This window comes from Canis lupus, chromosome 6 (genome assembly GCF_011100685.1).
Source record: "Canis lupus familiaris isolate Mischka breed German Shepherd chromosome 6, alternate assembly UU_Cfam_GSD_1.0, whole genome shotgun sequence".
NCBI lineage: Eukaryota > Metazoa > Chordata > Mammalia > Carnivora > Canidae > Canis > Canis lupus.
In genome coordinates this window covers 19215151-19241457 of record NC_049227.1, presented here as the reverse complement: position 1 = coordinate 19241457, position 26307 = coordinate 19215151, and the positions used below count along the sequence as shown (strand labels likewise).

Here is a 26307-nt window from a genome sequence, read left to right as displayed (position 1 = left end):
TAGCCTGGTCACCCACCAGCCACAGTGGTCTGAGGCTGAGGTGATCCCACCATCCACACAGGCACGACCACACCCAGGAGCGATGCACCACCTACAGCTCGACCTTGGCCATGTCCTCTTGCCAGCTGTGCCCCTGCTCGTGCCCCGACCACCCAATCATGTCCCTTGTCACACTCCCACTTTCTCTCTGTACAAGTGGCCTCATAGGTCACTTATAGGATAAGACAGAAAGAGCTCCAATGATGAGCATGGGGTCCATAGTAGCTCTGTTAGAATGCATATCCATGTCTTCTATACCCTGCTAGACCCTGAGGGCCTTAGAACCACTTGTTCTGGGCAACCTGGGTGGCTCAGCAGTTTAGTGCCGCCTTCGGCCCAGGGCATGATTCTGGAGTCCCAGGATCAAGTCCGACATCAGGCTCCCTACATGGAGCCTGCTTCTCCCTCTACCTGCATCTCTCCCTCTCTCCCTCTCTCTCTATTTGTGTCTCTCATGAATAAATAAATAAAATCTTTTTTAAAAAATTAAAAAAAAAAAAAAAAGAACCACTTGTTCCAGAGTTGAGGCATAAGAGCATTCCTCACCCTCAGCACTGACCCCAACCATATGCAGGGGTCAGATTCCCATGGTAGGAAGGGAGAATAAACAGACACACAGGTAGTCTCCCCTAGGATGAGGCAGTGAGCCACGTGCTCTGAAGCCAGCAAGACCCGTAACAAAGTAGAGTGTGTGTGTTAAGGGCACCAGGTGGGCAGGGGCTCCATCTTCGACAGGGCGGGTACCATGTCTGATTTTTCTGAATCCCATATACCGAGGGCTGCTTTTTATGCAAAGCAGGCTATCAATTAAAAAAAAAAAAAGACACCACTTCTCTTTGATGCCACATGCGTATCACTGACAGCTCAGCTGCAGTCGGGGAGTTCCTTTAGCGATCCCTTTCACAGTCTGGATAATTATCTCCTCATTTATCAGTTTCATAAATCCACATTTTCATAAATCATTCTGCTTAAAGAGAAGCACACACGACGGAGTGCCAGCCCCAGAACGCCGGTAGCGGGATGTCACCGTAACCACCAAGGCAGCATCAAGAGACGGGGCGGTCTCGGGAGGGAGATGGAGGCAGGCGCCCTGTGGCTGGGTGGTCAGACTTTCCATTCTCTGTGCTCCTCCCGGGGCTCGGGCTCCCCGCTCTCTCTCCCCAGGGCCTGCTGCTGCCTGCTGCAGCCTCCGATTGTTTGCTCCAGAGAGGGCAACTATCGCTGTGTTTGGAAAGCACCTCTTAGTTACTTGTGTTTTCCTTCTGTTTTATGCTGTTGCCCGCCCAACAATCAACTCCCAGGCTTCCAAGGCCGGCAGGAGATAAGAAGTCTGTAATAAATGTTCCTGCCAGGATTGTTGAAAAGATGGATGTATCAACAGCCAAAGAAACATTTAAAAAACAAACAAAGAAATCACCCATAATGCCACCACCTTACCTCAACAACTGATTGGATTTTCACATTTATCACCTTCCGTTCCTGTTCCACAAACACACTTTTTTCCAATTTTGTACATAAACACACATGCACTGTTTTTATTCTATCTGTTTCACCCCCTACCAATCACAAGCCATTCCTCACGTTTGGACAGATTCTTCGTAATGATCTCAGCTGTGTGGGATCCCAGGTTCCATTTCCCTGGTGTTGGACATTTGGGTTGCCTTCAGGGTTTTGTTACAACCACACATCGTTCCCAGTCAAAAGTGATTTGCTGGAATGGGTTTACCAGGGGAAGACCAAGCATATGGCATTTTCCCTATTTTCATATTACTTCTGAGAAGGTCCTGTGAGTTACCAGCAATGTCTAAGTCTGCCAGTTTCAATGTCATCTCACTAACTTTAGAGGTTGTCTTTGTTGTGGTGAAGACTGGAGCCAGATTGCCCTACCACCATACCAGCTGTGTGACCTTGGGCAAGTTACATAACCTCTCTGTGTCTCGTTCTCCTTATCTATTGCATGGGGATGATAAAAGTAATCACCCCATAGGATTGTTGGGGAAGATTAATGTCTAAATATAGTCAATCCCTATAATTCATAGGTTCCCTAAATATGAATTCACCTATTCACTAAAATTTATTCGTCAGTATTTGCAATGCCTTTGTGGGCATTCAAAGACATGTGCAGGATGGCAAAAATTTTTGGTTGCCCAACATGCACATTCCCACCTTTGGTAGAAGAAGGGAACACTCCCTCTTCTTATTTCAGCCATTATTCCATAAGCAAGTGTCCTTTTTGCAATATACTTAGTGCCATGTTTTACACATTTTTATGCTTTTTAGTGGTGATTTTGCTGTTGAAACTGGCCCCCAGGCATAGTGCGGAAGTACCGCGTGGTGTTTCTAAGTGCAAGAAGACTATATTGTCTCTACGCAGAAAATACAGAAAATACCCAAATGTGTTGGGTGGGCTTCCCTCAGGCCTGAGTTAGAGCCACTGCTGGCCTGTGAGGTGTATCAACTATGTATTAAATAAAGTGCCTTTAAACAGAAACACACAGCAAGGTTATGTATTGATCAGTTGATGAAGTGTTGCGGCAGAGGCTCACAGGAACCAAATCCTGTATTTTCCCCTAGGGACAAAGTTTCGGTATTCGCTAACTCAGCATTTGTGGTGATTTCATAGAATAAAACTACCACGAATAACAAGAACCAACTACCGTATCAGTACAGCAGGTAGAACAGAGTTTGGCACTTACTACACACCCTTTATGTGATTACTAATTATGTTTAAAATTTTGCATTTTGCCAGTTTGGTAGTGATGTGTTTAATCACAAAGAAGATGCATGCTGGTTGCCACGCGGGCTGGTTGTCTGTATTTCTTCTTGTGTGGAAATAAATCTCATTGATGTGGGGGTGCATGGAGGTGTTTGTAAAGACAATGAAGGATTTGGCGACAGATGGGAGTGGTTCCGGAGGGGCTGGCGAGGATGCTGCCCACTGATTATGGTACTGGCCATATCAGGAGTTGGCCAAGGATGGAGCCTGAGGAGTGAGGTTGGGTTTTTGAGAAGACTTGAACTAGGGGTCCACCCATGTTCACGCCAAGACCCTTTTAGCCAAAAGGTGATAATCATATCATGAATCTTGAACGAATGCCTGCTTTGATATATTCTTTCACTGCATCAGAATATAAAATGATGACATTTGAGATATCAGGGGTGAGCTTTGGAGAACACATTTATTACTGAAGGAAAAAGTCAGTCTGCCTGGTGTGATGGAGGATGTTTTCTGATTTGTAGATGTTCTATGAAACCTCTTGCAAAGGCTTAGAACCTAAGATCCTTAACCCCATGTTTTGTTATACTCTGGAGAAGTTAACACTATCCACACAAGGTGGAGATGCATGAAATTGGGGTCATCCCAGGAAACCCAGGCTGTGTGGTGGCAATGCTAACACATGTCTCAGCCACCGCGGGGTGAGGTCGGTGTGTGCCTGCGTTGTCGCTAACGTGCGTTTGAACCTCAGCACGAAAGCAGAAACACCCCTGCAGGGCCTGAAACCATCTCCCCCTTGCTGCTTTTCCGTGTGTGTAATGGGCCTCTTACAGGCTGTTTGTAGATGAACAGCTGGGCACCCGCCACCCGGCCTCCGATTAGAGACGTTTTGCCCATCAGAGCAGCGGTTCTCTCACCGCATGGGGGTGGGCGGCAGCCCAGGCTCACATAACAAGGAGCAAGGAATCGTTTCTTTTCCAGGATATTAAAGCATTTGAAAACCAAGGACCCCATGCAATTGAGATTGGAGCACTTGGAGCAGGGCTTCACTGTCTACGTCAATGGGGCCAATTCTGAGCTGAAGACATCACCCCGGAAAGCTGTCCACTCTGACTTCACCAGAAGTGCCTCACATGCCGAGGGAACACATGGTGAGCACAGGACCCCCTGGGCCCAGCCACACACTGACAAATTTGGGACAGTGGAGTCCTATCCCATGCACATAAACTTACCAGCAAGTAGCTAGTTAACTATACCCACTTTGGCAGAAAGAGAACTTGGGGCACCTGGGTGGCCCAGTTGGTTAAGCGTCTGACGCTTGATTTCAGCTCAGATCATGATCTCAGGGTTGTGAAATCAAGCCCCGGTGTCAGACCTGTGCTGAGCATGGAGCCTGCTTAAGATTCTCCCTCTGCCTCTCCTCATGCTTGCACGTGCGTGCACTTTCTCTCTCTCTTAAAAAAAAAAAAAAAGAGAGAGAGAGAGAAAAGAGCAGGAGTGTGTGCATGAGAGAGAGAAATCCCTTTTTATACCTTTTAAAACTTAGCCCTGGCCTCCATTACCCAAGGGCAGAGGTGATCAGAGCACTAAATTCCCGGCTTTTACATTTCGTAGTGCCAGTAATTGAAGGAAATGTCTAGAATAATTTAAATTATACTCGATTTTCACTGGCTGTGTCTTCACTTCAGTACCTAACCCTGTGTGATATTTGATTCCACTGTTCATTTCTGAATTTAGTTAATCCATACTCCACAGACTTTAAACCGATCCCATGTGTCCTGCACTAAAAGCTCAGAGAGTCTGTGAAGTGGAACAGGAGCACACCAGCAGCTAGCCCAGTACAGGCACCAGAAATGACCTGGTGGTAAAGTGAATGAAGTGACAGAGCACACGGGGTCGGGTCCCAATTTGGCCATGTTACTCTGGGCCTTTGCTTCCTCCTCTGTTAAATGGAACTGACAAGGGCACCCATCCGTAGGGCACCCTTGAAGGCAGGCCACTTTGTCTGAGAAGCTGGTGTGCTACCAAATTATAGGAAGAGCATTTGGAATGAGGCAGAGCTGGGTTTGAACTCTGTTCTGCCACTGTCTAGCTTTGAGACCTCTGGCAGTCGGGCCCTCTCTGACTCTCAGTTTCCTCTTCTATGAAGTGGGAATAGTTAGTCCCACCTTGTAGGCTTGCCAGGAAGATTAAATAATATATGAAATGTTAAATGCCCGTTGCACAATAATCTTGATTCGTGTTGTTCTGATTCATTGCCTTACTCTTGGGTATAGTAACCATCCCAAGCCATTAGTAGACACTAAAAGTCAAAACAACAAAAAGCTAAAAGGAGAAAGCAAAGTCCCAAAACCTTCCTCCAGGAGACCCACGGCCACTCAGCTTAGAGTTTAGCATGAGCTTCCTAGCCCCCAGGGCAACAAGGGAAATGGAATGATTCTCCTAGCTTTTGGGGAGGAGGAATCAGACCAACCTGCTACTAGTTGGGAAAAGCAGGCCTTTCTTGGTCCAGGTTTCAAGGAGGTGCAGGTAATAGGAGTCTTTGTACTTGGGTCACCAGCAATACCTTCACTCATTCAACAAATCTCTCTCCCTTCTCTCCTCTTTTATACAAATGCTGGCCTGTAGTACATACCACGTGTACCCTGCTTCCATATCTCGGAGATTGTTCCTTTTGTATATAGACCTGCCCCATTCAGCTGTGACTTACTTCCCATTCCCTTTCTCCTGGGCATTTGGCTGTTTTCTAATGCCCTGCTGCTATCAGCAGCACTATAGTAACTCACTTCATATACAAGACTTTGGGCACACTAGTGTGCATTTTCAGTGGAAGTCATGAATCCTCCTTGGGTGTGAACTTGTCATTGGTGCCTCACTGAGACTCTTTCCTTCATCCCTGGTACAGATGGTGGACAAAGAACCCTGTTCCGAGAAGCAGAGGAAGCTTTAAGACGCAACTCTCGGACAGCCCCCAGCAAAGTCCAACGCCGAGGATGGCACCAGGTCTGGAAACCTAGGGCAGAGTCAAGACATATAGCTTTAGAATAAGGAGCAGGGTCATTGTGGGAATAGAAATATAATCCAAGCACTGAGAATTCTCATGGTCTGGCTGGGCACCCTACTGATGTCCTCTCTTCGTGTAGTGCTGGCCCTTGAGAGTTGGGGGAGCCTAGGGACCCTCCTGCCCCCTCTTGTGGCATGATCCTCCCTTCCAGATAGGGGATGGGGCCACCCCAAGATGGACTCACAATCCTATCATGGTGACTCATTTATACAGCTGTCTTTCTTTGAGCACCCACTATGTGCCTGGCACATTCTTCGATGCCAGGGATGCAGTGGGTGAAGAAGACAAAGCCCCCTTTCCCACAGACCTAAGATGCCACGTCAGGGTGCTGCTGATGCCAGCAGCTTGCATTTTTGAGTGCCAACCAGGTACGAGGTGTGGGCTAAGCTCCCACATGACTCCTCCCCTTTGTCCTTACAGCAGACCTATAAGGCAAGTTCCAATGTTCTTCCTCTTTTAAGGAAGCCAAGGAGGTGAATGATCAGAAAAGCGAAGTGAGCTTTCCAAGGCCAACCACTAATAAGTGACAGCCTCAGAACTCAAGCCCAGAGCTTTGCTCTGAGTGCTGTGTTCCTGCCTGCGTCGTCCTCACCTGGTGGTTGGTTACTCACACCTTGCTGGGCCGGGGTCAGTGGGTCTCAGCCCCCACAGCACATTCACGTCACCTGGGCAGCCCCACCCGTAGAGATTCTGATCCATGGGGTCTGAGGTGACGCTTAAGCAATGGTGTCTAATCCTCTTTAATCCAGCGGTCACCCATATTGGGAAGTACACTGTGCTGTACATGTGGGTCTGTAGGAAACACTTCCATAAACTTTATTGGCCTATCTCTGCAATAACCCCATAGGTCTGCTAACTGTCCTCATTGTGCCACTGATGAAACTGAGGCCCAGTGAGAAGAGGTGACCTGCTCAGGATCACATGGTGACTAAGGGAGGTTTGAACCCTAGACCCATGACCCCCACACACAAACCCATTGGTCTTCCCTGTGTTTGTGGATCTGTGATTAAGCCCTGAAGGGTGTTCCTGGCCAACTGACTCCCACAGCCTTATCTCAGTGCGGATGAGCAAGGTCTCCAGGGCACACAGCCTAGAGGCCTCCTCTTGTCCCCAGCAATGAATGTTAATTTTTCATTGAGGAGGCCTTTCTCCACATCCCACTTGAGAGCCTCCTTCTTGTGGTTTTGAGTGCCTTCAATTATCAGGAGCCGTATTTGCATCTTAGACTGTGACTTAATGGCTGGCCCCAGAGCCTGTGCAATTTAAAAGACTTGGCCTGAGATTAATTAGCATCCCTCCCCAGCCTCTCCCTGTGGTCCCACACTTCACAGGCCCTAATCATGGCTGATTTCTTGGCTTCCTGATGCCACAAAGGCTCTAATTGTCCTTCTGCACCATATCAGTCAGGGGTCAGTCAGTGCCTAATCGTAGAGACCACTCAAGCTGTTTTAATCAGAGATGAACGTAATGCAGGGAATCAGGTGCTTGTAAGGTCTCTGGGTGGCAAGAGGAGGAGCTAGCGGGGTCCCCCAGGAATGGTACCCAGCCTTCTAGCACAGCCTGCCAGGAAAGCTGCTGCCTAGGACACAGTGGGAAAGGTAGAAGATCAGCCTCAGGGATGTATCACCTTAGCTGTCATCCAGGAGCCAGGTGGCCACCGCCACAGCCACTGGCCCCAGATGATGCCTGCCACAGCAACATGGCCCACACCTATCTGGCCCGAGGAGGGACACTTGAAAACCCGCCGCCTCCATCACCATGCTCATCAGCCAGTGTGTGTCCCCTTCTTTCCATTTCACTTCTACTTTCCCTCCCTTGTATGAGGCCATCTGATCGGCTGCAGAATCCAGAATCCCTAGTGAAAAAGCATCTGGGAAACACAGACTGGCTTTCTGGCCTCTACTGAATGCAATGGCACCCTAGGAGGAAAGTGGAAGGGGTCCTGGGGGGTCAGCCCACCCCTCTCCCACTACTGCATGGACTCTGCTCCAGCCACATGGCATGCTTTGGGGACCACTCCCCCTTGATATGGATAAACCCGGGAGCATTCAGAAGTGGTGCGAGGACTAGAAGCCACATCCCAAAAGAAATCATCTTTTAATTTTGATGTAGCAAGCATTTATTACCTCAGGCTGGGCACTGTGTGGGGCTTTGGAGGTAGAAACAATCAGATAAGGCTCAGTTCTTGCCCTGGGAGCCCCAGCTCTGAAGACTTGGGGACTGCCCAGCCTGCACAGAAGACATAACAACCAGGTCTGAAGCGTACAGAGGACTGGCCTGCCGGACTTGAGAGTGAGCAGCTTGCGGCCTGTGGGCTGAACTTGTCCCCCAGAGAATGTTTTTTGGACTCACACAGTTTTAAAAAGACTTAGTCACTTGCTAACATTTAAATTCAAAAGTTTTTATATATTTTTAAAAAGCTAGATTCCTCCTTCGCTGGAAAAAGGGAAAGATCTGGCCCTCGCGCTGGGCTTCCGCTCCCTGCCAGGCAGCCATTAGCAGAGCAACGTGGCCGGTGCCCTGGGTATAAATGGTCCTATTTGATGCAGTCTGTACCACCCCCTTTAAAGCCCCAGAGCTGAGCCTGAGTGGCAGCTGCCATCTGTTATCAGAACCCGTGGCTCCTGGAGAGACAGAAACGGGCTTTGGAGTCAAACTGCCTACTGGCTGTGTGCCCTGGAGCTGGTGGTGTGACCTCTCTGAGCCTCTGAGCTTTGCGTTCATCATCAGTAAACCTCCTGGGGCTGCCAGGAGGCCATGCGTGCTCAGTGTGTGTCACAGGGGTCTGTCAGCGGGGGCCGTCTGCTGCTTCAAGTAGGAGCACCCGGTGGCAGGGGCACAGACAAGTCCAGAGAGGTGAGTGAGGGCACAGACTCAGGAACCCAGCGGCTGTCGATCAAAGTCTTGGCTTCACCCCTTCCCAGGAGTGTGGCCATGGATGAGTTGCTCAACTTCTGGTGCCTGTCTCCTCACCTGCAGGTAGAGTTGGTAATGGCAACTGCCTGGTAGGGTGGTTAACGAGGACTGAACGAGCCAGGGTCTGCGGAGCATGTCAAGCCGTGCTCGGCACAGAGGAAACAGTCAGCAGTCCTGACCATTGCTGTAGTTGGTAGGGGGTGGATGCTGATGGTGGCTCTGCCTGGAGGCCTCAGGGCCCTTCGCTCTGGGATGTTTCTTCACTTGCTCTGTCCATTGTTCATTCTGTGCTCTCTGCTGAGCAGCAGTGCAAGCGTGGTTGCTTGTAGGTTTTGGGGTCAGCACCCTGAGTGAAACAGGGTGGGCTCTGCTCTCCTGGAGCTCAAGTCTACCGGGGGTGGGTGGGGAGGCAGAGGGCCAGAAGCAAGCGAGCAAAGAAACAAGTGCTACATGGGAGAAAAGAGTGTGGGATGAGATGGACCAGAATCTGGGGAAGAGCTGATCTAGAGAGAGTGGGCAACAAAGGCTTCCCCGGGGGCCACGTCTGACCTGACAGCTGAGGGCGAGCAGAGCCAGCTCCAGGAAGTTCTGGCGGGGGTCTCCAGTGCCTGGAAGATCCCAGGAAGAAGTTTGGATTTCACTTTTTTTTTTTTTTTTTTTTGAGATTTTCTTTCTTTATTTTAGAGAGAGAGAAAACAGACAAGGGGGAGTGGCAGGCAGAGAATGAGAGGGAGAAACAGACTCCCCACTGAGCAGGGAGCCCAATGTGGGACTCAATCCCAGGACCCCAGGATTATGACCTAAGCCAAAAGCAGATGCATAACCAAGTGAGCCACCCAGGCGCCCCTGGATTTCATTTTAATTGTGACGAATTGTCTGGGGGGGGGGGGTTTCAATAGGAGAGTTATGTGTTTGGGCTCATGTTTTAGGAAGGTACCCGGCTGCTACATGTCACAGGATGCCCAAAGGGCCAAGTGGCTATAGGAAGACAAGGCAGGAGTCTTTGAAGCAAGGCTCCCACCCTGTTAGCATGACACAGCCTGTGTCTCTCTGTCCCCCAGCCTCCACCTCACATCTCTGTCCCTAGCCCCCAGAATCCCCGATCACCTCTGTTGACTCCACCCATCCCCAGGATGTCATCCCTGTGGTCTTTCAGTATTTGTTGAAGTTGTCCAGGAGAGATACCATCTGAATCTCAGTTGGTCAGCCTGGACCAGATGCCCACTCCTGCCTTGCTAGGATGTGATCAGAGGCAGGGCCAGGCCCCATGATGCAAAGCCTGCCTGCCCCGAGATGTTCCTGGAGCAGGGCCTGGGGCCCCTAGCTTCTCATCCAGGACAGTAGATAGGCCCAATGTACCAACTGCACTATTGCCAGGAGGAAGAGGGAGGGACTTGTTGGGTTTCCTTTCGCCCCAAGAAGTAGAGTTACATAGAAAATTTCTCCCTGGTAGAAAGTACATGGAGACAGATTTTGGGGTACAGAGGATAGAGAGGAAGGCAATCTTGATCTCACTCTTTTGGGTGAGCTTCATTGCTCTTGGAGGCAGCCAGAGGTGAGCAGTGGTCAAGGCAGCAGGATCCCCAGTGGCCAGTGGTGGCTAGTTCTTAAGAGCCACTCTGCCAGGAGAGGTACCAGAGCCCTGTCCCAGTCCTGGGGCGTCTCCTATATGGTTGTAGCCAGCAGGAAGGACAGGTGGGGCCACACAGGCGCTTGGTGTTTCAGCACTGACCACAGCCCGGTAGGTAGGGAACACAGAGGTCGCAGGACACACCCTGCAGTCCCAGCCTCTCCCGGGCCAGCACAGCTCCCTCCCTTTGGCCTCCCTGCGCTCTTCAACTGGCTTCCTTGCTCTTCAACTGGCTTCCTTGCGCGTTTTTCTGAGTGTCGCTCTAAACTCCCGTGGACCACATGTCACCTTCCCAGAGACCTGGACCAAGACCTTCATCTCTTCCAGTAGAATAACCTCCCTTCTTAGGATCTTGCCTGGCAAGTAGGAAGCACTTTCAGGTAGAGATGTCCCTGACAGAAGGGGCTGCCTCAGACACATGGGCCCCAGGATCCCAGCTCCAGAAGGTCATGAGTCATACAAACACTGGTCTGGAGCCTGACTGGCTGCACCTGTAAAACCCTTCCTAGGACCCTCCAACGGTGGGAGAGCCACAGAGGCGAATGGCAGCGCCGTGTTGTCTTCCGAGCCGCCTCATGCATCGTGGACTGGGCTGGAGGTGATAAATGGTCTCTGGTTGGTACTGTCCTTTATCCCCCACCACTTCTCAGCCTTGGATCTTTCTCCTGCTATCAGTGGATTAAGATTTATGGCTTCCTCAGCCTTGTAATACTTGGGTGGACAGCAGCCTAATCAACAGAGCCCTCGTTTACCAAAATGCTGTCAGATTTGATGAACGTCATCGGCTCTTAGCATTAAATTGGTAGTGAAGGGATTGGCCTTTCAGCAATTTACTGTGGGGTGGGCCTTTCTTAAAGGCCCGGAAAGCAAGTTCATTGCAATTTAAAGCAAAGGCTTTGCTCTGGCTCTAACGCTGTATCCCTGTATCCGGTTTCCTGTGGTGGGCAAAGGCAGCTTGCTTAATCACCCTCCAGGAAAGCCCATGAGTAAAAACGTGAAGCCCTTTCCTTTGTTTTCCTGTTTCTGAGTTTTGAGAACCCCTGCAGTGAGGACAATAAATGAAACAACCCATAAAGCATCAGCTTTCACAGAGACCTTGCACGACACAGACCATCAGAGTGTCGAGCGCTGTTATTTGTAAGAGATCAGAGGAATCCGAATCCAGGAAGAACCTATCAAGTAAGGTAGATTTACTCCCCACTCCAAACCTGCCTGTCAGCGTCTTCGGAGCTCTCCTACCTGTAGAGGGAGCCACTTACATACTGTACAACCTGAACAACCATACAGGGCAACCCGTAGCCTTGATCTTTCTTTCTAATTGACAGTAGCTTGAGTGCACATCTCTTAGAACACTTTGCTAAGGGGGGAGGGCAGGAGATACACACAGGTAACTCTGGTCATGGCATTGGGCTGAGTGTGGCTGAGGACAAAAGCTGGTCTCGGGCTGGCAAACTGGAAAATGGGTGTATGGGTATCAGGACTTTTAAATCCTGTCCCAGTATGTGGGTGATACTGCAGGGGTCACCCAGGTCTGGGCGCTGCAAGTAGGCAGGAGAGAGCAGCCACTTGCAAACACCCACTCCGGGTAAAGCAGCGTGCCAAGCGGGGAGCCAGCCAGGAGCTCGGGCATCATCCTTGCAAGCATGTGAAGGTGGGAGGCAGGGAGCGGGCGCCTCCTGGGGGCTGGGTTGGAACCTGCCAGCCTCGTGCTCCTATTGGGAGGTGGGCGTCCTCGTGTGGGTGAGGCGGCTCCCCATCTCCTCCAGTGGTGGCAGAGGCACCTCACTGGGGCTGAGGTGGGAGGGCAGGCCAGATGGAAGACTATTTATTCCCCTCTCAGGCACCCACTCAGCATTTAAAACTCTTTCTGGACCACATTAATTTTGTCAAACGTTGCTTCCTAAACATGTTCTTCTGCTGTGTGTGCTGTGTGAACTCCCTAAGGCCGGGGCATTGATGGTTACAGTTTTTGCTATCTTGACATGCTTCCAGAACCTTGTATGCAGTCAGTATTCAGTAAGAACTTGCTTATTAAGTGCCTTAATGCCTGCTGCTCCTGGCCTTTTGGCAAGGCAAGCAGTCATGCCAGGCTCCTAGGAAGGGAGATGGACACTTCTGGGGAAGGGGAGGATGGGAAAGCAGTAGAGAAGAGAGATCTGCCTGGGCTCTCCTCCTCGAACCCTGGAGGTCTTTCCCGTATTTATAATTCAGACCAGACCAGCAGAGCTGCATTAATGCCAGCTCTTTCACTTGCCCAGTGGGAATGCCCAGTTCAGGCATGGCTGGATCCAGGTGCTCAGACAGTGTAGCAGGGCTTATTCTCCATCCCTCAACTCTGCTTTTCCCCATGTTGCTCTCTGTGGTACCAGGATGGCCACCATCAGCTCCCATCTTCCATTCTGTCACCCTGCTATTGCATCTCTTTGGCTCTCCTGAACCAATCAGCTAGTCACTCTGGGCCAGGAGGATCTAATGTTCAGATCAGCTGGGCCTGTCCTATGCTCCGGCCATCCATAGACTCAGTTCCATGTGAACACTTGGATTGGGAGGAGGGAGGGAGAGGATTTCCCAAAAGAAAATCAGGGTGCTTTTGCCAAAAGACAAGGGAGCACATGAGGGACAAGAGGCAACACTAGCACCTAGTGCTAGGAGAAGCCAGTACTGCTGGTGCACGGACCAACCACACAGGGAGTAGTGAGGTCCTAGTCCAAGCCTTCCCCAGAACTTTATAGATCTCACGCCACTGGAACTTCAGTGTGCATACAAGTCACCTGGGCTCCTGCGAAAATGCAGATTTTCATCCCTAGCTCTAAAATGGGGCTTGAAATTCTGCGTTTCTCACAAACTCCCCAGGAGAAGCCAGTACTGCTGGTGCGCGGACCAACCACACAGGGAGTAGTGAGGTCCTAGTCCAAGCCTTCCCTTTCTAGAGAAAGGAACAGAAACCTTGGGGCGGGGGGGGGGGGGGCGACAGGCTGTGCCCCATGCCTGGTGCTTCTCCCTCTGCACCCCTGCCCCGTCCCCCATTTCCCCCTCACTCTCTCCCTCCTTCATGCCCTCCCTCTTCTCTCTCTCTTTCCCTTTTCTCTTTCTGTCTCTATTTCAGCATTTGGGCATTATTGAATGGTTCCTGAGGAGGAAGGAGGAGCCCGCCCTCCCCAGAATTGTGGTAGAAAATCCATCTTGGAGATGAACTTCAAAGCCCTTACAACTTCATCCTGGCCCGAGGCAAGAAAGCTCTCAGGGATCTCCTGGCCAGGTGTTATGTATTCGGTGTACTACTTACCCTCCATACCCCCTGCTGCTGCCGTGAGAAATGCCCTGAGAGCCAGTCCACACAGCCTGGGAGGCAGCGAGGCCACACTTGGAGCCGGAGCAGAGCGGGCCATCGCCGAGAGCTGGATGGCCTAGCGAAGGAAAAATCTCCCAGAGCACTTTCATTCCGCCCCTCTGTCTCCTCCCTGCCTTTCTCTGCCTCTTCTTATTTACTCTTTCTTTTCAAGACTTAAAAAAAAAATTTTTTTTTTTTAATGTATTTGGGAGAGAGAGCACAAGGGGAGAGGCAGAGGGAGAAGCAGACTCCCACTGAGCAGGGAGCCTGATACGGGGACTTGATCCCAGGAGCCTGAGATCATGACCTGAGCCAAAGGCAGACACTTAACCGACTGAGCCACCGAGGTCCTACCCCAAGATCTTTTTCTCGAATGATCTATAGCCAAGCCCCTGCCTACTTTTTTGAGTGTTAGATATTCTCAGGAAAGATCTTAATTTCTTTCTCTTCTCTGCAAAGGCCACTGTAGCCCAGACTGGGCACATTTATTCTTCACATGCCTATTGGGGGCAGTACAGCATGGTGGTTTAGTACTGGGGTCCATCAGCAAACTATAGCTCTTGGGCCAAATCCAGCGACAGCCTGTTCTTATAAATTAAGTGTTCTGGAGACACAGCCGTGCCCATTTACTTAGGCATTATCTGTGGCTGCCTTCAAGCTATGATAGAACAGTTGAACACTGTGATAGAGACCAGATGGCTGGCAAAACCTAATATACTTACTCTTTACAGCAAACATTGACCCACCCCCGGTTTAGAGCAAGGCCCCAGGAGCCAAACTGCTGGGGTTTTGCGGCTTCCTGGCTGTGTGACCTTTAGTGAGAGGCTTGTAGCCTGGTGCCTCAGTTTCCCCCTGAGAAGAGTCTACAAGGACTAAGTGAGCAGAGGCCTCTGCATTAAGTGACTTGGCACTCGGTGTGGAAGCGCTGATGGGGCAAGCAGTGTGCCTGTGGATGAGGAAGGTGTTCAGTCCTAACCAGTGAGACTCCTGCAGGGCAGTTGGGCTCCAGCATCATGTTCTTCCTCACCAAGCTAACAGCTAAGTCCACTAAGCTTGTGGCGATGCTGAGTATTACAGGGATGAAGGCTTCTGACCCACGGTGTGAGGGGAAAAGCATGGTCTAAATCACTGTCCCTCTGCAGAGTAATAAACTCAGTACACCTGGCTTGGCAGATCTCTTCTTTCTCCCAGCAGCCAGGCCTCAGGAGAGTGAGGCCAGCCCAGAAAGTGTAAGGAGGCCCTCACTTGTGGATTCGTGCATGTGCAGGACACTCAAGAGGGAGTCCCCTCTTTTCAATGTGGCTCCCATGGTGCCTCGCTACTGTCACCCTGGCCCCAGCCCCGAGAAGTCCTGCAGGGGGAAAAAAAATCCAGGGTCTCCTAAACTTATTGGATCACAAAGCCAATTTGAGAAAGTTTATCACCCACTAAAATTCTACTGATACGGGGCGCCTGGGTGGCTCAGTGGTGGAGCATCTGCCTTCAGCTCAGGTCGTGATCCTGGGGTCCTGGGATCCAGTAATTAACTAATTAATTCATCCTTAAAAAAGATTCTACTGATAACAGTATTTCAAACCAAAAAGAGTTGATTTAAAAAATTCTGAACACGCTTTGCGCAGTAGAAAGCCGTAAAGACTTTAGGGCAGAGGTGGCGCCACCCGTCCGACCAGCCCACACTAGTCGGTGCGGGGCTGGTGTGCCTCATAGCACGACTGCTGCTGTTCCAGGACAAATGACCTCGGGGTCAGCCCGCTGCCATGCTCACCCCTCAGAGGGCTCGAGCTGTTTGTTCCATCACGTCTGAAACAATCTTTTTCTGTCTAGAAATCTGTGCAGATCAGAACGGAAGCTGGCCCACGGCTTCACATTGAGCCACCTCTGGACTATTCTGAAGATTTTGAGCCAGGAGGAGATGAGACCATCAAGGCAAAGGGTGCTTCTGGGGACCGACCACAGGTAGGACTGGCCTCGGCTTGTGCTACAGCGGCACGTGGGACACTTTGCGACCTTCCCTCCTTCCTTCTGCCCCTGGGGTCCATCACTCTGACATTCGCGTTCACTATAATGAGCACCCAGACCATGGGCTAGATGCCCTGCTAGGCACCCAGGGTCCAGGTGTCAATAAGGCTGGTGTCTAACCCCAAGCAGTGACAGCATATAATATGATGTTCAGGGCGAAGTGAGGGGTGGGGTGCAGGGATACGCAATAGACAAGAATAAACCAAGAAATAATAATACAATAATTTCAGGTATTGTCACATTGTATGAAGAAAACGGGGAGATGGGATAGTGTGGTCAAGAGGGCAGCATTGGACATGGCAGAGAGAGCAGAGAGATTTCCTTCAAGTGTGACATTTCAGTTGAAACCTGATGGGAAAAGCATTGCAGGCAGAGGGACCAGCATGCACAGATGCCATGAGGCTGGGCTTGTTTAAGGAGACAGTGCAGGCACAGCATGAGTGACGGGGGGTGTGGAACAAGGGGCAGTGGGGCAGACTAGACCATGAAACCTGGCAAGGGTGAGCGTGGACGGTTGGATCTCATTCCAAAGGCATTGCTTTTACACATAGAATGAGCATGTAAATCATCTCCATGGTTATGTAGAAGCAAAATTATCGGAGGGCAGCAGGACAAAGTCAGGCCCCTAAGCCAACCCCTGCTCTATTCACCAGGTGTGTGTTCACCTGTGGGTCCAGGCTGCAGATTCAACAGCCTCCCTCAAAGAACAAAATCTTGCTTCTATGTGCCACTTCTATACCAAAAACCTACCTTTAAGAAATACACATGATTCATAAAAGCAGTGAGAATATTGTCCAGGAAACATCCCTCTGGTGGTGTTGCCTGTTTCTATGTCCTTCTTTGCTCATAAAGAAAGGACAGGTAAGGAGCAAAGGGTCACTTTGTTTCACATCTTGGCTACAAAAGTCCAACAATATATTGGAAATTCTGTCTTCTTGGGGGGAAAAATAAGAAGCCCTTCTTTATGGACTAACCCAATGACCTTGTTTCCTACTTAGTCCCTAGAAGTGGGATTTTACAGTAGGCAGAATTGTGGTGTTGACTTTACTGCCTTCAACACCCACCTTCCCCGCCCCACACACACACACTTCTGAATCAACAGAACGGTCCCTTGCTTAGGATCTGAGCACATGTCTGTGCAAACAGCCATTGTCTTTCTTAGTCTGGGGGGCTGGTCAGTAGCCAAGTTGAGTCTGTTACAGTCCTAGCCAGGCCCCCTGTCAGAGAATGTGTGGCCACCCTGCACGCGGGAAGTGGGGTAGTTCCCTTCTTCTCCCTTGGCCACTTGGTACTTCCCGTTAAATGAACATATATTCCTTCCTTTGCAAGCTCCCAAGCTCCCTGCAGCACAAGGCAGCCTGCCCCTCACGAGCTATTAAAGCTCCCATTAGCATTCTTGTGTGCACGCGTGCTCTGAATCAGCATCGCCCTGCTCTTGCCAGCGCTTCATTTTCTCCACCGTGAGTGCTTGATTGTATTTCTTTCTTTCCTTTTTTTCTCCCCATCTTGAGGGGGCACACTGTAAGGCTTCACAGTCAATTTCCCCTCGGAGTTATTTTCCTGCTAAGTGAAAGAGTAAAATGGTGACGTCGGTTTTCGGCCACGGCAGAAGCCGTAAGAGATGCAATCTGAACGGTAGAGGGGGGGAAAAAGGCGTGTGGCTAAATATACTCAGCCACCTCACACTGTTTGCAAGCGCAGCTCTGAAATGGAGCAAAAGGAAATGTGTGCCGGCGTGTGTACTTTGCATCTGACCTTCACTGTTGAAGCACACCAGCCTTTCCGCCTTCAATCGTACCCTTAGTGATCTTCAATTTCTTGGCGGCTCCGAGTTCACAGACAGGCATGCCGCAGACATGCTCGGTTGGCCTCCGGCCCATTGATGTGCATGGTGCTTTTGAAAAGAATTACTAGTTGACATTTAAGAATCAGGAGATTCCATGTCAAAATGTGAATTTGGGGCTTGTCTTGAGAAATACGAATATTTGGGAGCCCCATCCTTACATGACAGCGGCAGCTGGAGCTGAGGAGTAGCCGCCCCCGTAGACAGGTGTGTGCACTGCGTGAGCCCTGGTCTCTATTCCAGATCCTGGGCACTGTTCTATACACTGAAGATAAAACAGACAATACCAGTAGGTATCATATACCAGCAGGTGATAGGGTTTATCGGAGAAAGGGCTGGAGAAAGACGGGCAGGGGTCATGTTCTATGCAAGGCAGAGCCTTCTCATTGATGAGGTGCTATGTGAGCAGTTCTCGAGAAAGCCAGGGAGTGAGCCATGTGGAGAAGAGCATGCCAGGCATGGGAGCAGCAGGTGTGGAGGCCCCAAGGCAGGAGGACAGGTGTGTCTAGGCTCCAGTGTGTCTGGGAGCTGGGTGAGCAAGCGGGTAAGGAAAAAGAGGTAAGGCCAAGGCTCAGATGGCCCAGGGCTTTGAGGCCCTTTACTATAGTAAAGATGAAGGATTCTACTTTGAGTCAGAGGGGAAGCCACCGTAGGGTTTTGAGCAGCTTTGGAACTCCTGTGAAAGGAGGACACCTCTTTCCAGAGAGTTCTGCCAAAGTGCTGGGTCTAGTCATGTTGGGCTTTGTGTTGCAGTGGATAATAGGGCCCCATTTATGTATCAGGAATGAGACAAAGTGCACACTTTTTTCTATTAGTAAGATATCTTTTTTTCCCCCTGATAATGCACAGTCTATATGAAAAAATTCAACTGATACAAAGAAAATAAATCTTTTCATAATCCCACTGCCCCAGAGATCAGAGATGGATACACCCATCCAGAATACAGATTTCTCTTTTTTAAAATATTTTATTTATTTGAGAGAGAGTGAGAGAGAGAGAGTGAGCATGAGTTGGGGAGGGGCAGAGGGCGAGGGAGAAGCAGACTCCCCACTGAGCAGGAAGCCTGACTTGAGGACTCCCAGGACCTCTGGATCATGACCTGAGCCAAAGGCAGATGCTTAACCAACTGAGCCACCCACATGCCCCTAGACTAAAGATTTCTTGTATTCGTTATATGCATGTGTTGATTATATCCAAGTAGAGGTAGTTCATCTGGAATGTTCCAGTCCTGGCCCATTCCCAGTCATTGGAAGTACCCAAATTTAGGTATCTTCTCTGAGTTTCCCTCTATTTTATGGACCCTGGAGTGGGGTGAACAGTGATCTGCCTGCAATTGCAGTTCAGTGTTTTAAAGTCATTGTTACTTGCTAACACATATGCACAATTAAACACCAGTCCCGAGCTGTGTGCCCCCATCATATCTGCCACACGTGGACTCTGCCGAGGCCCATGATGGCTCCCCCACCTGTGGGTACGGCAAAGATTCTATTGTGCCATCGCTGGCCAAGCATCCCCCAGTGGAGCAGCTTGCCCCTCTTCTGGTCCCCAGCAGAGCCTGGCAGCATGTCCCTTTAGCCCTCCTTCATTCATGCCAATGGTGAGGGTTAAAAAATGAAGGATCGTTTTTAGGGCCATCCCATTGTTTGGGTACTTCTGTTTTAGATGGCCATATAAATAACTTCTGAGTAAGCACTATTTATTTTTAAGATATTTATTTATTTATTTATTTATTTATTTATTTATTTATTTATTTATTTATCTGAGAGAGAGAGAGAGAGCAGGGGGAGGGTCAGAGGGAATGGGAGAGAGAGAATCCCAAGCAGACCTCGTTGAGCATGGAGCCTGACTCAGGGATCCAGCCTATGACCCTGAGATCATGACCTGAGCCAAAACCGAAGGTTGGACACTTAACCAACTGAGCCACCCTGGTGCCTCACCTTTATTTTTTGTTATTTTCACATAGATATGATTATATACCATCCACGGTATTTTGACAATCCCACCTTTTTTTATTCAAGATGTGGTGGCCACATCTCCACACAGGTACTCAGTTGGTACTCACTCAGCCAGTGCTAAGGTTGTTAGTGGCCTGAGTTTGAGTTCCAGTCCATTTACTTAGCATGTGCGTGCCGTGGTATGGGTGAGGCAGGGATGGGTTTGACAAGATCAGCCTTGGGAGCAAGATCAGAGAGTGACAGTGAGGAGAGAGACAGGAAGCATGGAGACTAACAGAGGGAACGAGGGACCCCAGCATGTCTTCAGGGACAGAAGTTGCTTTTCTTACACCCATTCTGTCTGCTTGTCCCCAGGGCACCAAGTATTCCACTGACAGACTTCCATCCTTCCAACCACCCTGTGATTTTAACTTCTCCCTTCTAAACGCACACGGATGCTCAGACCCTGCAAGCAGTACAGACAAAGAAAGGATCCTCTTAACTATTCAGGATGTAATGGTAAGATGGATTTCGCCTTGTAACCCCACAAAGGGCCAGGGTCTCTGCCATAGCCAAGCAGTTGGGTGGTAGGATGGGCCCCTAGAGAGCATCTTCATCTACACCTGGGAAGATGATGCAGATAACAGCAGGATTTGGCTTTAACAAAAACCTCAGGCCCACCCACTAGATTTAAAATAACATTCATGGGATTTGACTTAATGATATATTTTTTTAAGATAGTAGAAACTCAAAAAAAAAAAAAAAAGATAGTAGAAGCTCATATTAAGTGAATACCTAAAAATTGCTATGCACTATGTTGAGTGCATAACATCCATTCTTGCATTAACCCTGTGAGTTGGGATCCCTGGGTGGTGCAGCGGTTTGGCGCCTGCCTTTGGCCCAGGGCGCGATCCTGGAGACCCGGGATCGAATCCCACATCGGGCTCCTGGTGCATGGAGCCTGCTTCTTCCTCTGCCTGTGTCTCTGCCTCTCTCTCTCTCTCTCTGTGACTATCATAAATAAATAAAAATTAAAAAACAAACAAACAAAAAAAAACCCCTGTGAGTTAAGTGCTAGGTGTTTTCTTTCCTTTTTTTTTTTTTTTTTTTTTTTAAGATTTTATTTAATTATTTGGGAAAGGGAGAGGGTGTGAGAGAGAGCAGCAGGGAGGAGGGGGAGAGGGAGAAGCAGACTCCCCACTGAGCAGGGAGCCAAATGTGGGATTCAATCCCAGGACCCTGGATCATGACCCAAGCCAGAGACAGACACATAACCAACTGAGCCATGTAGGCACCCAAATGCTAGGGTGCTTTGAGAGAGGCGTTCTTGAGAGAATTTGCATTCTCATTTTGTAGTTTGGGGAAACTGAGAAGCAGGGAAAGGATGATGCTCACCCAGGCCTCGGAGGAACCCAGACTGGAAACCTGTACCCCATGACTCCTTGTTCCTTGCAATTAACGATCATGGGCTGAGAATCACACTGAGCTGCTTTTTGCTCCCCAGAGCACCCAGTTCTCTGTACGGGCACTGTCTGTTATGAGCGTGATTGAGGTTCTGCCTAGAAGCAAAGTGCTGAGAGGTAGCCATCTACCAGCTGTGCTTAGGATCGAGAAGACCTCTCCTCTGCCAAGTATCTCCTCAATGAACCCATAGCTGGGAACATTGATGGAAAGGTGTTTTTTTAAAAATGAAATCCGATGAGGAAAAAAACAGACAAAGCCAGATTGAGGAGTTACCTGCTGGCCTGGAGTCTTCAAAACTATCCATGGCATGAGAAAGACTATTCCAGATAAAAGAGGCTAACAAGATACCAGTTATGCTGCATGAGATGCAAGGGACAGGGTGATGTGTGTGTGTGGGGGGGGGGGGGGGGGGGGGGTAATTGCCCTAAATGTAAGGATGGTTTTGAAAATTTGAAAATTCACTATATTAGATAATAATATTGTATTGATGTTAAATTTCCTGAATTTGATGATTATATTGTGTTTGTGTAAGAGAAGGTCTTTGTTTTCAGGTCTTCTCAGAATTGGTGAAGAACCAGTGAATGTAGGTGAAGGGTGTTTGGGTATTTATTATACCCTTCCTTAATACTATTCTGCTATGTTTTCTGTGGGTTTTACCTTTTTTTTTTTTTTCAAAATAAAAAGTGGTTTTTTTTCTTTTTAAGCTAGCACATTAAGGAGGAGATACTCTGCTTCAATAGAGCTAAGCATCAGCAGAGAAAGAAATAAAGAAAAGTTTAAAAGGAGACCTAGTTGAAGAAGCTTAGTAGGATTGTAATGTCAACTTCCCAATTGTGCTGTGGTGCTTTAATTATGCAAAGTGTTACCATGGGGAAATTGGATGAAGGGTTCATGGGCTGTCTCTCTCTGTTGTTTCCTACAAACAGCATACGAAATCTATAATAAGCACAACATAAAAAGTAAAAACCCACCTGTGAATGGTACCAAGACAAAGAAAGGCATAGATGAGTGGCACCTGGGTGGCTCAGTAGTTGAGCATCTGCCTTCGGCTCAGGTTGTGATCCCGGGGTCCTGGGATCGAGTCTTATTTCTCCCTCTGCATATGTCTCTGCCTCTCTCAGTGTTTCTCATGAATAAATAAATAAAATCTAAAAACAAAAAAAGGTAAAAGCTAAGTAAAAGAAACCGGTCCTACCTTCAGAGGCTCAGATTCTGATCCTGGGTTTGGGCTCAGGCATGTTTTTGTTTCGTTCTGTTTTTAAGCACCAAAATACATGAATGTATTTTGCAGCAATATTTTAGAACCAGTTTTAAGAAAAGAGAGAGCTGTGGATCTCAAAATTTGATATGCACAAGAATCAATTAGGATATTTGTTTAAAATGCATATTTTAGATCTAATTTTGAAACTAACAGAATTTGTATCTAGGAGAGTATAGTTTTTAACACAAGAACTCCCAGTGATTCTGAATCAGAAGGCTTGAAGACTTCAGTTTACCTCATATGAAAGGAAAGTTTTGGAGATAATTTGGACTTTGTGGGTTGGATCTGGAGACTATAAAAGAAAGGAATTTTAAAATTCAAGTTAGAATCTCTTCTTCCTCATACAAAATTAAGATAACTATAAAGTAAAAAACAAAATAAACAACAAAAATCCAGAAGGTTCACAAAAGCCAGAAAGGGATGGGAGAGAGCTTGGCACTGTCCTCAAAAACCATATCCTCAAAACTTGGGTGACTTCTGGGAACTTGGGTGATAGAGGATGTTACTTAAAATAGTAAATAAAAGATACAAAACGGTAAGAGTTCCGACAGCATCTCCTTTATTACAGATCAACTTCTATCCAGAACATTGACCATTAGTATCAAGGAAAGACCAAATTATGTTTTAAGAAGACAAGAAAGCCCTAATACATTTTAGAAATATTTTCTTTCTTTGTTTTTTAAGATTTTATTTATTTATTTTACAAAAGGAGAAAGTATGCATGAAAGAGAGAGAGAGAGCACTCTCTCTTAGTGAGGTGGGAAGGGGCAGAAAGAGAGGGAGAAGCAGACTCCGCATTGAGCAGGGAGGCCAATGTGGGGCTTGATCCCAGGACTCCCAGATCAGGATCTGAGAGCCTCTAAGGCAGACACTTAACCAACTGAGTCACCTGGGCACCCCTAGAAATATTTTCATAGAAAATTATTTTATTTAGGTTTTTGACAATTTAAAGAGGTGAATTTTAGATAAATAGAAAAGTAATTTTGTGTTATTAAAACATTATTAAGAAAATGAATATGGCTGAGTGAAGTAAGTCAGTCAGAGAAGGACAAACATTATATGTTCTCATTCATTTGGGGAATATAAATAATAGTGAAAGGGAATATAAGGGAAGGGAGAAGAAATGTGTGGGAAATATCAGAAAGGGAGACAGAACGTAAAGACTGCTAACTCTGGGAAACGAACTAGGGGTGGTAGAAGGGGAGGAGGGCGGGGGGTGGGAGTGAATGGGTGACGGGCACTGGGGGTTATTCTGTATGTTAGTAAATTGAACACCAATAAAAAATAAATTAAAAAAAAAAGAAAATGAATATGAATGCTTCATATTTGGTTTTTCTCACTTTGGTCACATTCAAAATATATTTCAAACTAGAAGAAAAAAACAATCCAGAGAAAATAGGGGCATGTGGGAAAGGAATTATTAGTTATGACTTGAAAAAATTAAGCTGGATTTCAAGATGAGTAGAAATATAGTCATGAATAGAAGTGGGTGTGGCCATCGGGGAGGTCCTGGACCCGGGACTGCAAGAGCTGGCTTTGACTCATAGATGTGTCTCGTTGGCTGGCCTTGTATTTTGCTGTGGTTGTCATTGTTGCTGTTATATTTTATTTTAATTCCAGTATAGTTAAGTGCAATGTTATATTAGTTTCAGGTGTACAATATAGTGATTGAACAATTCTGTGCATGACTCAGTGCTCATCACAATAAGTGTACTCTTAATCCCCTTCACCTGTTTTCCCCCCTACCCCTACTCCCTCCCCTCTTGTGACCATCTGGTTTTCTCTATAGTTTTTGGTTTCTCTCTCTTTTTTTTTTCTTTGTTTTGTTTCTTAAATTCCACATGAGTCAGTCACATGGTATTTGTCTTTCACTGACTGACTTATTTTACTTAACATAGTGCTCTCTAGCTCCATCCATGTTGTTGCAAATGACAGGATTTCATTCTTTTTTTGGCTGAGTAATATTCCATTGTGTTATATGTCACAACATCTTTAGCCATTTATCATGGGACACTTGGGCTGCCTCCATAATTTGGCTATTATGAATAATGCTGTAATAAACATGGATTTCCCTGATGATCAGTGATGTTGAACATCTTTTGATGTGCCTGTTGGCCATCTGGATGTCTTTGGAGAAGTTTCTGTTCATGTCTTCTGCCCATTTTTAATTGGATTATTTGTTTTTTTTGTTGTTGTGTAAGTCCTTTACATTTTGGATACTAATCCTTGGGATATCTTCTAATAATGGGATATCTTCTCCCTTTCAGTACATTGTCTTTTCGTTTGCTTATTGTTTCCTTTGCTGTGCAGAAGCTTTTTGTGTTTTTTTTTTAAGATTTTTTTTTTATTTTATTGAAAAAGAGAGAGCACAGAAGAGGGGCAGAGGGAGAGGAAGGCAAGCATACTCCTTGTTCAGTAGGGAGCTTGGCGTAGGGCTCAATCCCAGGACCCTGACCCTATGACCTGAGCCAAAATCAAGAGTCGGATGCTTAACCGACTGAGCTACCCAGGCGCCCCAGAAGCTTTTCATTTTAATGTAGTCCTGGTAGCTTTTGTTTCCCTTGCCTCAGGAGATATATCTAGAAAAATGTTACTATGGCCAATATCAGAGGCATTACTACCTGTGCTCTCTTTTAGGATTTTTATGCCTTCAACTCCTTTATCTGTTTGAGTTTATTTTTGTATATGGTGTAAGAAAAGGGTCTGTTTAATTCTTTTGCATGTAGCTTTCCAGTTTTCTCAACACCATTTGTTGAAGAGACTGTCTTTTTCCCATTGCACATTCTTGCCTACTTGCTGAAGATTAATTGACCATATAATTGTGTGTTTATTTCTGGGCTCCCTATTCTGTGTCATTGATCTATATGTCTGTTTTTGTGCCACTACCATACTGCTTTGATTACTACAGCTTTGTAGTATATCTGGAAATCTGGGAATGTGATACCGCCAGTTTTGTTCATCTTTTTCTAGATCACGTTGGCTATTTGGGATCTTTCATGGTTCCACACAAATTTAAGGATTATTTGTTCTTTCTGTGAAAAATGCTGTTGGCATTTTGATAGGCATTGCCTTAAATCTGTAGATTGCTTTTGGGGTAGTGTGGACATTTTAACAGGGTCTGTTCTTCCAATCCATGAGCATAGACTATCTTTCCATTTGTTTGTGTCATCTTCAAGCTCTTTCATCAGTGCTGTATAGTTTTCAGAGTACAGATCTTTCACTTCTTTGGTTATGTTTATTCCTAGGTATTTTATTCTTTTTGGTATCATTGTAAGTGGAATTGCTAAATTCTCTTTCTGCTACCTCATTATTAGTGCTTAGAAATGCAACAAATTTCTGTACATTGATTTTTGTATCCTGTGACTTTACTGAATTCATTAATCAGTTCTAGTTGTATTTTAGTGCAGTTTTTAGAGATTTCTATATATAGTATAATGTTGTTTGCAGATAGTGAAAGTTTGACTTCTTCCTTGCTGATTTAGATGCCTTTTCTTTCCTTTTCTTTTCTTTTCTTTTCTTTTCTCTTTCCTTTCCTTTCCTTTCTTCTCTTTTCCTTTTCTTTCTTTCTCCTTCTCTTTCTTTCTTTCTTTCTTTCTTTCTTTCTTTCTTTCTTTCTTTCTCTTTCTTTCTTTCCTTCCTTCTTTCTTTCTTTCTTTCTTTCTTTCTTTCTTTCTTTCTTTCTTTCTTTCTTTCTTTCTTTCTTTCTTTTCTTTCTTTCTTTCTTCTTTCTTTCCTTGTCCAACTGCTGTGGCTAGGACTTGAATACTATATTGAATAAAACCTGTGAGAGTGGGCATCCTTTCTCTATAGTTTCCTTGTCTTGATTCTGACCTTAGGGGGAAAGCTCTCAGTTTTTCATCTTAGTATGATGTTAGCCATGAGTTTTTCATATATGGCCTTTATTATGTTGAGGTATGTCCCCTCTAAACCTACTTTGTTGATGGTTTTTTTTTTTTTATCATGAATGGATATTGTACTTTGCCACATGTTTTCTATGTCCATTTCTATGGTCAATTGAAATGACCATATGGTTTTCATCCTTTCTCTTGTTGATGTGGTGTATCACATTGATTGTTTTGCAAATATTGAA

The 26307-nt window shown here is 47.1% G+C and overlaps 1 protein-coding gene across 2 annotated transcripts in view; it reads left to right on the top strand.

The window, feature by feature from the left end:
- KATNIP (katanin interacting protein) overlaps positions 1–26307 on the top strand; it is a 195221-nt gene that overhangs the window by 57073 nt on the left and 111841 nt on the right. The window contains exons 5-8 of one of the 2 annotated variants that reach the window (XM_038539987.1): positions 3737–3906; positions 5661–5758; positions 15521–15652; positions 19868–20011. In XM_038539987.1, the coding sequence (XP_038395915.1) occupies positions 3737–3906; positions 5661–5758; positions 15521–15652; positions 19868–20011 (544 nt within the window). The remainder of the gene's footprint in view (positions 1–3736; positions 3907–5660; positions 5759–15520; positions 15653–19867; positions 20012–26307) is intronic. The other variant, XM_038539988.1, reaches the window with a different exon arrangement.